This window comes from Globicephala melas, chromosome 13 (genome assembly GCF_963455315.2).
Source record: "Globicephala melas chromosome 13, mGloMel1.2, whole genome shotgun sequence".
In the NCBI taxonomy this organism is placed as follows: Eukaryota; Metazoa; Chordata; class Mammalia; order Artiodactyla; family Delphinidae; genus Globicephala; species Globicephala melas.
In genome coordinates this window covers 58,968,397-58,983,586 of record NC_083326.1, presented here as the reverse complement: position 1 = coordinate 58,983,586, position 15,190 = coordinate 58,968,397, and the positions used below count along the sequence as shown (strand labels likewise).

The following is a 15,190-nucleotide window of genomic DNA, read 5'->3' as shown; positions in this document are numbered from 1 at the left end:
TTTTAATAGAAGTTTTAAAAAGATAACCATTGAAAACTGCTTTGAAACACAGAAATGTGACTTCTCATTTAAAAGAAATACCTGTGTGAAACACAGTCAAATTTAACTGGCCTACAATCCTAGCACACACCTAGGAGCACACACTGATTTCAATGACATGAACATTTCAAGAAGTTCTGAAACGCCATCTAAACTCGTAAAGGACAGAAGACAGCAGAGCTTCGCACAATTTCAACCTACCTTTTGTGGCCACTTGGACACAGTCTATTTTGGTTTCCTGTGTTAAATAAAGAGGGGGAAAAAAATCACTATTCATGTTTTATGTGAAACAAATAAAATCTCTGCAGTTCTCTTTAAATACGGATAAGGGAGGTTCTCATTGTTCCAAGTGTGGCATTAACCACACAGTGATTAGCACTTGGACTGCGCTCTGATACATTTTCCGGCTCCAGTGCTGGCGGTGGTGCCGGTGGACACCCTGGGAGCAGATGGCGAGCCTGGAGTTACACACAGAACGCCTCTGCTAGGTGGCCCCCCTGGCTTCCTCCTCCGGACCCTCACTGGCTCCCTGTGCAGACACTCGTGGGCAAAACCTGTGCCCCTGATTTCCCCCGCTTCTCACTGGCCAAAGGCAGTGATGGTACCGAGACCCACGCTGTGAAGGAGGAAACCACTGTCATATCTGGAAAATTCGCCCTTCCTTCTAAGGAGACTTTCCTATCTCATCAGAGCTCTGGGTTGGTCTGAACAGGAAAGGGAAAAAAATTCAAAAACAACTTGATAGTTTTTATTTTGTTTCTATCTCATCTTTCCAAAGCTGTTTTCTCTTAGAAAAAAAAGAAAGATAACTAATTTAGTCCCAGCTATAGGAAGCGTAAACTCTCGTGGAACCAAAGAAATGGGACAGAATATGCTGAAGAGACAGATGTTGTGAATCTCACAAAATTGTAAATGAGCTGAGTGTACGTGTTAGAGCTGTACTATTTCCCTGTGAAATAGTAGGCTAAGCAGAATCACTAGCCAACTTTTGGTAACAAGTAAAAACTGAAAATAAAAACCATCATGTTGACAATATCTTCTTCCTACCCAAACAAATATGAATATATGCATTTCTTCCCATGAATTTCTCCAGGTGAAAATAATTTTAAAAAGAGAGAATAAAACACATTTATTCCAAGTAAAAGCACACAAAAGCATGACTTTCCTTCTTACTGCTACCTTATGTGATCTGTGTTCGCACTGATAACACTGAATGGCCTAAGTAAACAGCCATTTATAAAACTTACCCCGTTGGCTCTGCTAGCAGCTTGGAAATAAATTCTGTAGCTTTTATGGGGAAGGAGAGGGGTGTTCCAGTATCCATTGTATGTCTTATTATCACCAATAGTAAAAGGCTGAGCCGACTGGAGGCTGTTGGCTGGGAATTCAGCAGCGAAGTAGTACTGGGAGTTCAGCAGAGAAGCATTCTGGAAGTGGATGGGCACCGGGTAGCATTTTAAGATTTCTGTTGTCTTTTTAGCTCTTCGAGGACGCTCTTCCTCGACAACTATTTGGTAGACACTAGAAAAAAGAGAGTATTATCAGTGATAGTTTCGGATAACAGAGTTGATTCCCATGGTCTTCAACTGTGGAGACCCACAGGAGACCCCAAATAAAGAACACACTGGATAGAGCCAACAATAAGTGCTTAGTGCCTAATGGACACGGATTCAACACTTGCCCCATGACAGAGAGGGAAAGTGCTTAATGCCTTTGCACAGGACTCTCTCACCCCCAAATAAGACAACTTCTGGAGGGAAAGAAAATTTACCATAGTTAAAACGTTTTCATAGAACAATCTCTGCTGTTTATGTGAGCAGGACACCAAGGTAACATTCTTCTTACATGTAACTGAAGATGAATTTGTAGAAAATGAACTCAGTTTACCTAGTCAATGAACCAATCAATATTAACCGTAAGTTTATTAAAAAAGGCAACGTAGTATTTTCTTCGGTGACATCTGCATGATCGTGTGTGAAGTTTTATCAAGTCACAAGATACAATGTGTGATGATTCGGGTTAACCAAGGTGGAACTTCCCATATTTTCTTCTATTCCTTTGCTTTCACCATATTTGGTCAGTGGAAAGTGAGGACATCAGAAAAGCAGAGAAAAGGCACTGGAATTTCAAAAGCCAACACCCTGGAGTTATAAGTGGTTTCTAAGAGTAAATCATGAACAGGGCTACTTGAATTCTATTTAAAGATAAGATGGGAATGAGTATCCTCAGAAGATGCCTGTGAGACAGATGTCCCCACCAAGGAGTGGATCTCCTGGTCCCTACTCACCTTTCCCTCCCCACCCCCCCTCCAATATCTGTGAATTTCGAATTAACCTTAGGAGAAGAGGAGAAACTTTGAAGGGATGGACTTCTTTATTGAGCTACATACATTTACTAGAATGATGAACTGTTGTGCAGTTTGGTTGGGGAAAAGAAAAGTTTCTAATACGGAGAAAAAACAAACCTCGACAACAGCTTTCAAAAACTGAATCCAGACTAGATTGCAAGTCCTTCTGACAAGGAGATATATCTTTTTCTTACTTTGTCAGAAAAGCACCGTGACTCCCCGAGCAACACTGTAACCCTGGGGCTGCTCAGCACAGCCACTCATTAAAGCCGGGGAAACAGAATAGAAGGGAGGTGCCTAGTAAGGCCAAGAGCTGGGGTCGGCCCGGAGAGGTCCCTCTCTGTGCTCCTGTCCGTGTGAACTCTGAATCTGCACCCAGTGAATCTCCTGTTTCTGGAAGTACAACCACTTAGCACATTCTATTTCAGTCATGCAACGCAGCTGCCGTTCAGTTTGTAATTCTGTCCAAAGAAAAACTGACGGTTGTACAACATCAGAATGACAGCTCAGTAGGCAGGGAGTCCAGCAGGCTTACAGTGTAAATAATGATAAAGGGACTTCTGAGCAGGGATGCAAACTTAAAGAAAAGAAGAGAAATATGACCCTTACTTCCTAACATCAAGACTTTCTCTTGGTCCTGTAAGATGCTCCACCAAATCTTGCCGAGTTCTCACTGCAGGGTGTATCCAACATGGAAGGAAGAATTTAGGAAGGACCTTCCTTTGGGGGTGGGGGGAACAAGGAACACAGGCAGAGACAGAGGGGGCTTTGATTTCACTCCCGCTGCTCCCTGACCTCTTACATCTACAGTCAGATGTGGCAATTCCACTATATCTGCAAGTTCTTTGGCATTTCTCCCACCAAGTATGGCGTTGGCTAACCTTGAAGATTGCATGCAACCAACAGAATGTAACAGAGGGACAATGTGTAACACTCAAGGCTTCGGTTAGAGAAGTGCAAACATCATTAAGAAAGTGTGACTGTTTTCCTGCAACGCCTTCTGTCAGGGTAGCAGACACTGGCGTGTGCATCCCCCTAGACTCTACTCCTAATTCTGCTAAAACTGGGGTTTTAAATGAACATCTTTGGTTCTTATTTTTTTCCTATGAAATGAGAGAATTAGATGGGTCTCCAAGGTACATTTTATGTATTTTTTTATTCAGAATTTTTATTCAGCATACAAGAACTACTCTCACAAGATCGATAAATCAAAGAATAATTAATTGCTTTGCAAAGAGATTCTCCATTAAGTAATTTTTAACACTGGCTTTCTTCTATCAGCAAGCTTTTCCAATTTACTTGCTATAGGACATGATTTTCAAAATTCCACTTTAAAAACAACTTCCAGAAAGCCTAGTATACTAGACAAAGTAGAAATATGAAGATTTATGCGAAGAAAAAAATTTGCATAAGTTATTCCATACAGGAAGTGCTAGGCCAGGAGCCTTGCACATGTAGGTTTTATTTTCTGGTTTTACTGGTGAGAAAACTGAGGTTCAGAGGTGAGGTGCCCATTCTATCTGGGGCATAGTTAATTAAATAGTAGATGTGGTCTCCTGACCATCTGACGATACAGTTAGTCACTTCTGTATCTCATGAGACAGAATGAAGTGGGCCACGAAGTACATATTTTTGAAGGCGTAACGTAATCCAGAAGTAATTTTTACTTTATATACCTTATATGTAGTAGGAGGGAGGAAATATACTGATATTCACTAATATGCTTCGCTTTACTAAAACTTAATACTAAGTTTCTTTTGTATTCATTTCCTGAATACCCAAGAGGTAAGAGAGAAGGGAATTACCAAGAAAAAGGTTTTGCGATAAGATAATGCAGGTTAGACTGCAAGTTTATCCTGTACAACCTGCAAATAAGGAGAAATGGAGAGAATCGGAAGCTGCAACTCTGCTTCCTCTCTCCCCTCATCTCCATCCTCACTTTCCATCCATCTTTCCCCAGCTTTCCTCATTTATTAAGTCAACGCATACTTTCTGAGCCCCTAGTATGTGCCAGGCACTGGCCTGATTTAACTTGAACAATATGATATTTGACACCCCCTAGAGAAAGACAATTGTTTTGTAATTTTAATGCCATCTAAGTGAATACGGCTGAAAAAAATTAATTTTTCCAAGTAGCAAGTTGATGAGGATCAGATGAAAATTCAAGAATTAAATGATTATTTAGTGGGCCTCCATTTCAGCCAGTTGGTACGTTATGCCATGCACTCTACTCCAGACATATTACTTTTTAAATAGCTACCATCTACTCATCTTCAGATATATTAAAGGAAGAACTAAGTTGACTAGAGCAATTTCAAACCCAAAATGTCTTTTCATCCTTGCTCCACAAGACAAATTAGATTTGCAAGCATCCAGACCTCAAATCTATTTGCTCTTTAATAATTTAAGCACTGAAAGATCAAGCAGCTCTTTTCTATTCCCCTTTATCAAAGTCCAAGTGCTAATGAAAAATGGCTGAATCCGTTCTGCTGCCCAGTGGCCACACACTGCTGCCTCCTGGATGGAAATAAACACACTACTGGCATCCAGATCAGCGGTACCTGGACAGAACTTGGTGACTGATGCGTTTTTCATTTGTACAAATAACATCATCCCACTGATGATTTTCACAAGATCTTTCCAACCACAAGTGTCATCTCAAAAGTACATTTGAAAATCTCACTGTTTGAATGTTTTTCCTGAAAGGCTGACTGAAAAAAGCAAATTCTCACAGATGGAAAACCAAACAGAAGTTTCTAGCCTAGTGAGCTGAATTAAAATCCTTTTATCCTTTTATCCTTTTAATGTGTTACTCACGGCCTCTTTATTTATCAAAGTCTCACCATTCCTAGCCTTCCTCCACCACTGTTCTGGAATTTCAAATCACATAAAACTTTCCTAAGGCATTTGCAGCGTGAGGGCACAATCCATCGTGAAGATGAATCTGCCAAAGATGTGACATCACTGTATCCGAACTTTCCTACAGAATGAAATTTAATTTAAAGCTTAATTGATGCTAGGCTTTTCTACAACAAAACTCTGAGGCTTTTATTAGGAGAATAAGAAATCTGCATTTATATAGACTAGCCCATGAAGTATAACCTAGAAAAGAACATCTGAACATCTTTCATGTAGTTTGTTAAACTCGAAAGTTCAAATGTGACAAAATGGTTTAGGTCTTTTCTAACTTTGAAGATGTGAGGGGAAGCCTGCTGCAGATTTGAAACTGACTTCAAGATGTGTGTCCTAATTCATTTCCGGATTAAGCCCTTAGTCATAAGTCCATTTTCCTACCCACTTATTCTGTTTCTTATCAGCATAAAATATTGAAGGATTATCCAACCAGATAGCAGGATGGTGGGGGGTGAGGAGGAGAAAAGTACTGATCCGTTTCATTGTTGCTTTTGCCAGTCCTTTAAAGTTGTCATTTCTCATCATTTCAAGGACTTAGAATATTTTTCATTTCATGGCACTATTAGGGACTTTCAGCTTGATCTGCAATTTTTGGTAAAAGCCACCTATTCTCTCTCTAGAAAAAAAGAATAGAGTCTAGTATTAATATCTTCTTGAAGATTAACTCTTTGCGGGGGGGGGGGTGAGGGAAAACGAAAGTATAAATTATATTCAAGGCAGGTAAAATAAGTGTGTAATTCAGGTTTATTTATGCAATAACACAGAATGTATTTTCTTCCTGTTCTTTTTCAGTCATAGCCTTTCCCTAAACCTGTCAGCATTTACTGAAATGACACCCTGAAGATCCCAATGACCTGGTACAACTGAACTACATTTTAAAAGTATTGTCACCAGTTTAAAATGAGGAAAAAGAAAGGTCAGTTCAATAAGTTCAATGTGTTTGTCATCATGACTAGGATCCACATAACACGGGTGCTGAGAGCAGCTGCCAGAGCCTGTCCTGCTCATTGACTCAGAAATGAGGTCTGATCACTAGTTTTCCACAAACAGTGGACCCTGGGTAACACACTGCACAGCATAAACTGATCCGTGGGGTCGAATATTCTATGTTGCCCACTTTAATTTCTCTTTGTCCTGCTCTCTTCTAGATAGGATCGGCCATCTATTGCTGTGGCATATTTTCAGGGTACTACAAATAAAACTGATGCTCTCTCGGCCATAATTCGTCATCAGGAGCTCGCCTGGCATCCCTAAGTTACTTCTGTTCTGCATGTGTGTGCACGTGTGTGTGTATATGTGTAAGCACGCCTGAGCACGTGCTCCCACACCCTGCTGCTCTGCTAGTTAGTGACAAAATCTGATATAATAAAATATTAATTATAGCTGAAAGGCTGGGCGAGAAATACGAACTCAATTACAGCTCCATATTGGGAACAAAGGTCAGGAAGGAAAAATCCTTTAGTTACGGAGGTTTGGGATAATAAAAGGACAACTAGAACATTAGACTTGGGCCGAGAAGCTGTGTAAAAGGCCACATGTTATTAATCTTCATGACAGGCACCAAATTTCAAGTAAATTAGTCCAAGATGGAACATCTTTAAGAGTGACTTCTCCTCCTTTTAACAAGTGAAGACGTTTTCCCTTGCACATGTCATTTCAGTTACGTTTGTCATAATTTAATCATCACAATTTCATAACAAATGTATGACTCTAAAAATTATAACTCAAGGTCTGCTACTATTTTTAAAGCTTGTTTTTCTTAAATAGCTCTAGGGATTTGAATAAAACTAGAAAAATCCAATACTATCGAAGCCATACTAAATATGTTCATTATTATACTCAAGTCAGGATCTTTCAGTCCCTAAAGGTAGCAGTAGTGCAGGCCAGGGGAGCCAGAATACAAATGCCACTGTCCCGAAGGGCGTGCCGCTGAGAGCACAGTGAACTGGGATCCCATGCCCAGGTGACTGGGTCCAGCACTGCCACCAAATCATCCCCTGACCACTAAGGTCCTTTCCAGCTCTGATCTTTTTATACTCCCTGGTACAAGATCAGGCAAGTTGTGACGTCAACAAGTGAAAAGAAAACTATTTTATTCATATTTCCTTATTTTCTACGATATTTATCACATATCAAGCCCTGTGCCAGGCACAAGGGAAGAAGAAAGAGAGGAATGAAGTCCACACTGTCCCCGTTCTCGGGGTGTTAGAAACAGGTCCCTCCAACAAAGAACTGGGACAAGATGCTGACAGAGGTTTGTACAGAGTGAAAGAGGGTACAGAGGGGGAGTGTCAGTGTCTACAGTGGACTTGAGGACACAGGGGCGTGGAGGGGGAAGCTGGGGCAAAGTGAGAGTAGCATCGACATATACACACTACCGAATGTAAAATAGCTAGCTAGTGGGAAGCAGCAGCATAGCACAGGGAGATCGCCTTGGTGCTTTGCGATGACCTAGAGGGGTGGATAGGGAGGTTGAAGAGGGAGGGGATATGGGGACTGTGTATGCATATGGCTGATTCACTTTGGTGTACAACAGAAACCAACACGGTATTGTGAAGCAATTATACTCCAAAAAAGATCTATTGAAAAAAAAAATCTCTTGTGGCATCAGCTTCCCTGAGGACATCTGGCCTGGACCTAGTGCCCAAACGCTCCTACTGCCGGTGACGCCTGAAGACTGTCCTGTGCTGCCTACAGCCATCAACTTTCCCCCCAAATTAGAGATAAAGGAATGCCAACAAACAAAAAGCTCATGTCTTTGGATTCCCAATGCAATCTCCATTCACTACGACCACCTGTGCCAACAAAGACCCTCCCAAGTCTCAACAAGTCTCCCATCAGACTCCCGAGAGGCACGAGGATTCTTCATCAATAGGACCAAACACTGAGGGTAATGGCCGGGCTCTGGCTCAGATGCCTGCCAGGGTCCCAGCAGGCCTGTCCCGAGAGTGCCCGAGTTTCCCGGGGAGGAATCCCAGGAGTGGCAGGGTTTTCCTCACAGTTTCCATACTGCCCAGCTCCTGGCAGAAGGACGCTGCAGGGCATGACAACCAGGGCTGGTTGCTGACTCCCATCCCGCTGTGATGCCCAACGTGAGGAATGAGAACCAGGTAGATTGCTCTCTGGGGAGGGCAGGGAGAGCAGCCTGCAGACACGCAGAGCCTCGGTCTCTGCTCCCCTCCACCTCCCAACAGGTGCCTTCCAGGCAAACTTGGAACTCCTTTTCCTGCCTTCTCTAATCACGCCGCAGGTTACAAGAGCCATCATCTCTCAATTTTAGATGCTCTCCATTTTAATCATTTGCTCTCCATTTTAATCATTAAGGTGAAGTCAAAATATTACAGATGTGTTGGTTGTTTTGGGGGCAGTGGTGGCAGAATTTGGCAGTGGGAGCCCCTTGCACCCTTCCCAGGCCAGTGGCCCCTGGTCTGGCCTTCTGCAGAGAAGGCCCTGAGCAAGGCCTGTGCACCTGCGCTGCGGGCCCCGGAGCATCAGACTGGAGCATCAGACTGGAGCTCTGGTCTCCTACACAGAATCCTTCGGAGGGGATTATGTTGAAGAAAAAGAAAATCTGAGACATGAGGGAAGGAAAGCGAGACAGTATATTTTCATGCACAAAAGCAAGTTTGAAATGGAGTTTGAGGGAAAGTTAAATTAAGTTTCACAGTATAACTGCTCAAATACATCTCCTCTATTATTATTATCTTCCCCTGCAATTTTTCAGGCTTCTTTTCAAGGGTTCTGGAAGAACAAACTTAGTTTCCAAAATGAATTTTCAAAGAGATGACTGACACTGTCATCCTAAAAGCAACTTTAATAAAAATGATCTTTGTTTCCTGGCAGTAAAGGAATGCAGAGTATTATTTTTTAATACAATAAAAGTCACCTAAAATCAGGTGGGGGAAGGGTGGTGGCAGTGGTAATAAGGGATTTAGTACCTTTTGTGAACACACTCTGTAGCAATTCAGCTACAATAACTCATAAAAAAACCGAGCCAATATAGTAATACAAAACTGAAGTTTTACTGTTAAATGACATTTTAGTTTTTGTGACTATGTGTACCAATGAAAAAAGGAAAAATTTTAGGTTGGAAGTCAGGTATTTAGAGCTCCTTTCCTTAAACAATTTTAGCAATGGATAGAACCTTTTCAAAAGGTTCCAGAAATGTGACAAAAGAACCTTTTAGCCCCAAAGGTTTAAGATGGTCTTGCAGTTTACAATTCTTCAATAAAGAAGAGGGAACAATTAAAAAAAAAAAAACTATTAATAAGCATTTCAAAAGAATTGGTATTTTCTTTCTTTATTCTCCGGAGACTATTAAACACGGTAATATGAAAAAAGAACATACATATCAACAAAAAAAGACTGGTGAATTTGATTAAAACAATCCAATACACTAAAACAAAGCTGTTTAACCCAAGTCCTTCAAGTACTCAAAATTTCGCTAGTAAACACTGAGCAGATTTTGATGGAGTTAGGCTTGACCAAAAAAATAAAAAGGAAGTCTTAGCTTAAAAACAAAAATGAAGAAATAATGAAGAAAACCAAAACCAAAAACCCCTGCTTCTAACTTCTAAGAATGAAGTATTAGAGATAAACCCCAAAGATTACAAGGATCATAATCTAAAAACAAAGGCATTATATATTTTCTTAACACTGGAAGAGACAATAAAGAAAGGATATTAATTTTCAGGAAAGCCCATGTCTGCAAAGGAAGGTGTAACCACATTGGTTCCAGAGAGATTCTGCAGGGACGATGTCTGTGGTAGGGATGGCTCCTGGGAGGGGCCTTGCAGGCCATGCACTGTTCACAGGGAGAGCATGGCTGACTGTTAATCCCCCCAGACCTCAGTTCCTGTATCTGTACACAGAGTGCTGGCATTTGACCAGGAACTCTGCTCTGGATGATTAGAAATCACTCCATACAGGACCAAGCATGGGACTGCCATATTATAGCGACTCAATCCAAGTAACAACAATTCTTCATTTTTTTATTAGCCTAATTATTATTCCTGTCAGATCATAACTGAGGTTCAGAAGTATTATACTGGGACTTAGAAACTTTCCTATGACACAGGCATAAGAAAAGAGGCTACCAAGTTATCTACAAGGTACTGCCGTCTTTACAGACCAGAATAGAGTCAACAATAAATAAGAAAAGCTTTCCTATATTGAGCTGATAACGTCTGTGGTAGATGCTGTCCTGACTGCTTTGCTTACTGTCATTCACCTCCTAGCTGCCCTTTGAGGTAGATATTATCACTCACGACTAATTGAGGAAGAAAATGAGACAGAAAAGTATCACTTGCCCGAGATTACAGGGCAAACAAGCACTAGGATTGAAACCCAGGGTCACCAAACTCCATGCTGTGATTGGCTGCATATTTGATGCTTCTGAACACCTCTGCACCTTCGTCCCCAGGAAAGAGCCCTTGTGTGTAACTACTCCAACCAGCAGTGCGTTCTCACCTCTGTGGGGTTTGGATTGGAACAGCAGGTCCTTCTAAAACTGATGATTTTACAGAATGACTGCACGTATTTCTTACAACGACCATAAACTTGTTGTCAAAGTATGGGTTTCCTTTAGAATACAGATACTATTTTTTTTAATATAAATTTATTTGTTTTTATTTATTTATTTATGGCTGCGTTGGGTCTTCGTTGCTGCACGCGGGCTCTTCTCTAGTTGTGGCGAGCAGGGGCTACTCTTCGTTACAGTGTGTGGGCTTCTCACTGTGGTGGCTTCTCTTGCTGCGGAGCATGGGCTCTAAGCGCTCAGGCTTCAGTAGTTGTGGTGCACGGGCTTCGTTGCTCCACGGCATGTGGGATCTTCCCGGACCAGTGCTCAAACCCGTGTCCCCTGCATTGGCAGGCGGATTCTTAACCACTGTGCCACCAGCGAAGTCCCCACAGATGCTACTGAAGTAGTAGTCTACTTCAGTAGTAGTAGTAGTAGTAGTCGTCTCGGTATATTGGCATAAAAGTTAAAGGGCAGTAGTGATTAGAAATTTTAAGCATTTTACCAAAAACAAGGAATAAAGGGAAAAAAAACCTGAACATCAATCTAGTCAGTGTGTTTTGTTAAGCAAATCCTGATATTATAGTTTTACCCTTTCTTAGCACTTCAGTTTACAAAGAACTTTCGCCTGTATTAATCCTCATGATGATGCTGTGAAACGGACATATCTTGTGTTAGACCCAATTTCAGAACTAAAGAAAGACCCAGAGTTCACAGGATGCCCAAGGTCACACAGTAGTGTAAACAACTCAGCCCAGATGCAAACCCTGGTCCATGCAATTGTTCTTTTCTTTTAATTGATTACTAATTAATTTTAAGCTTTCATTACATTTTAATTTGATTTTGATGATAGTTGTTTTCAGAGAATTCTTTGTAATAATTCTAAATGGTTCCCAGTTTCTTTTAAAAAGTATAATTCTGATATACCTTTCAGGTATGTAGCATTATAATTCAACATCTGTATACACTACAGAGGGGCCACCATGACAAGTCCAGGTACCATCCATCACCCCACAGTTCATGACCCTTCACCCATTTCTCCCACCTCCCAACCCCCTTTCCTACCTATGGGGGGCGGGTGGAAAGCAAAGGAGAAAGGAGGGTGTCAGTGACCCTGAGAGGTGAGAAGCAGAAGTTTCAAAGGGGTCAGTATAGGCGTGCAAGATTCTAGTGATGTTCCTGATGAAATCTGCAGTAGTCCTTCTGAATTTCTCTTCTTATTAAAAAAAATAAGATTGATCCAAGGGTAAGGGTAGGGTGTTTTTTTATGCTTCTGCACTCTATGGAAGGGTCATGGTATTTAACTTTTATTTAGAGATGAGAATATAAATTTTAAACGCTTCTTCTTCCTTATACATCCAATGAGTTAAAAGGAGGTTTGAGACCTTTGGCTTCTTATCTATAAAGGTTTCAGTGATAATTACTTCTCACAAGAAAAAGATGATGTTCAATTCAATAAACACTTATTGCACACTTAATTAGGTTTGAGGTACTGAAGGATATTCAGAAACTAAATTATGAAAATCATTTTGTGATCATTTTGCATTTCCTATTATATTTACATACATTTTACATAATAATTAGCCTAGGAAAAGGCTCACTTCCAACATTAAATTCATAAATCCAGTTAATACTCCTGAGTGCTGGTCAAGCTTCATTTACTATGTATGTGGTTTTAATTGTATTTGCTGGGATGACCACTGTCTACATCTCTCTACTTCCTCTGATCCTAGGCTGTTCTAAAGGCTGCTCCTCTCCTTGGTGGACCCACACCTGCCTTCCAGCCCCTGATTGGCCACTTCCTACTTTTCCTTTGAGTTTCAGCTGAAACAGCACATCCCGATTTCCTTGTTGGGATTTCATCCTTCTGTCATATGCTCTCAGTGTACTCTGGGCTTCTCTACACAGCTTGATCACCATCCTAGCACAGTGACTTGAAAATAAAGATGCTCAATAGATATTTGGTGCACAAATGAATGAATAATAGGCAAATGTCAACCCTCAAATTTCCTATAACACTTGGCAATATTGTAAAGGGCAACAATTTTAGCTAGAGACTAATAACTTCAGAGAGCTCTTACCAATTCTCACTGAGCAGGAAATACACTGACACTGGACAGGCAAACACTATTAGGGAAACATAGAGAAATGAAAAAAATAGGACACAGAGAACAGCTCAAAATGGATACGACGATATGGAGAAAACAAACATTGCTACCCAATCGTTCTACTATCTCACAGATTGAAGAACTGACTGTTAATTAAATTAAGGAGCTGAAAACCAAATATAGGTAACCATCACAAGCATAATGTAATAACAGACTTAATAAACTAATTTTTGATGAAACAGAAGGCACATCAGCTTTTTCCTGTGCTTTGCTGTTCTCATCATAAACGATTACACTGTCCAGACTTAGAAGCGCTGGTTGAGAAAATGTTCTGCTGAAGAGAATGACATAAAACAGTGTTCATTATACGGCCATGTCCGCCCCCCTCCATAGGATCACGAGGTTCTGACACCTGAGGAGCGTGGTCAGGTCCTCTCCGAGGGGCTCCTTGGCTCCCAAAGCCCACAGCTCTCAGCAGCTCCCTGGACGGGCTTTCACTGTCTGCCCCAAGCGTAACTATCAGCCTCTTTGAACTTGTCATCTTTTCTCACGTACTTATGTGATCGTAACACTTAAAAAAATGAAAGTGAAGCGCCTATAGTCGGATCAGTCAGTCTTCGTCAAAATGTCCAAGATCCTGTCTCCCAAAGCCTAACAGTCTCAGCTCGGAACACCTCTAGAAATTCATCCCTTAAACTCCGTGGAATCAATAATCGTGATTAGGAAGACCCAGCAGCTGCTGAGAGCAAATGGCAGAGCAGCAGTGAGATTTGTCACTCAGGCGATAAGTTGTTCAATTCAAGGCATCGGCAACCTTCTGGGGCTCTGGGTTTACAACTGAGACAGCTTTTAAGTGATTCCACTGTTTCATTTATGGATGGTCCAGACAGACGGTGTGGGGGGGAAGAAGCAGGGGGTAACTTTCTCTATTGTCAGTGGCCAGTGAGTTCAACCTGCATGTCTGCCTCCCCATCCTGACAGGTGGCTTCTGGGCTCCTGGTCAGCTGGTGGGGGGGCTGTGCCCAGCACTACTGACCTCACCTCCAGGGAGGCGGTCACGTATGATAACGTATGGCCTCCACTATAAATGACACTCAAGGGCCTTTGTGTAGCCTGCAGTCCAACCTCAGACATTGATCTTTGCAGAGACAACCATGGGTTCCTTTGGGTACAGGAATGAGAACAACGAGAAACGGTGTGATCAAAACCTTGAGTCTTCCCTGTCCCTCAGCCAAGAGTCAGCCACACTCATCCGCTAAGCGTCCTGGAGCATTCACTCCTTTGGCGCTCTTTCAGTAAGACACCGTCTCATCCATTCGCTGGCATTGCAAACACACCCCAGTGTGTTTCATAATGGTCCCCAAAGTGCCTAGCACAGGCTCAGGGCAAAGGGGTTAGGGTGATCCAGTAAAAGGAAGGTAGAGAGAAGCAAAAAGACAAAGGTCCAGAAGCACTAACAACGCCACCTCTTCACCGCTTATGAAAACTGGGATTTACAAATATTCATATGGGGCTTCCCTGGTGGCGCAGTGGTTGAGAATCTGCCTGCTAATGCAGGGGACACAGGGTTCGAGCCCAGGTCTGGGAGGATCCCACATGCCGCGGAGCAACTGGGCCCGTGAGCCACAACTACGGAGCCTGCGCGTCTGGAGCCTGTACTCCGCAACAAGAGAGGCCGCGACACTGAGAGGCCCGCGCACCGCGATGAAGAGTGGCCCTCGCTTGCCACAACTAGAAAAAGCCCTCGCACAGAAACGAAGACCCAACACAGCCAAAATAAATAAATTAATTAAAAATATTCACATGATTAGTAATTTCCAGTAAATTACCAGAGAGTCATGGCTGAGCTAGTTTTTCAATTTTGAGTGTCCTAGTATGCACTTTAACAATACTTTAAACAGTTAACATCACCAATCACTTTGATTAGGCGATACATTCTCTTTTTTTCTTCTAAAAGAACTAAATGTTTCTGGTTCCCCTAAGTCCCGTTTCTAATGAAAATCAGCATTTGACATGTACAAGATCGCTTTCCTAAGTGTTAGCGATACCTTAACTGGGCGGATGAAAAGGAACCTGTACACCTGTCCTATGCCCCAACCCAGTAACCCACCCTCCACGGCTGCAGCTAATCTTCCCTACATTTTTTCCTCACCTAAGTCCCTGGAATCCCTGCTCACTGCCCATTGGATACAACTCCACCCCCTGGTATGGAGCATAAGGTCGCCCAATCAATCAATCTACCCCTGATCTCCCTTCCGCTTCTCC

General features: G+C 42.0%; 1 protein-coding gene across 7 annotated transcripts in view; it reads right to left on the bottom strand.

Annotated features, from left to right (window-relative positions):
- PTPRM (protein tyrosine phosphatase receptor type M) overlaps positions 1-15,190 on the bottom strand; it is a 745,966-nt gene that overhangs the window by 269,862 nt on the left and 460,914 nt on the right. For all 7 annotated transcript variants that reach the window (XM_060310545.2, XM_060310547.2, XM_060310546.2 and 4 more), the window contains exons 12-13: positions 1,287-1,560; positions 241-277 (exon numbers count right to left, since the gene is read on the bottom strand). In XM_060310545.2, coding sequence (XP_060166528.1) covers positions 241-277; positions 1,287-1,560 — 311 coding nt within the window. The remainder of the gene's footprint in view (positions 1-240; positions 278-1,286; positions 1,561-15,190) is intronic.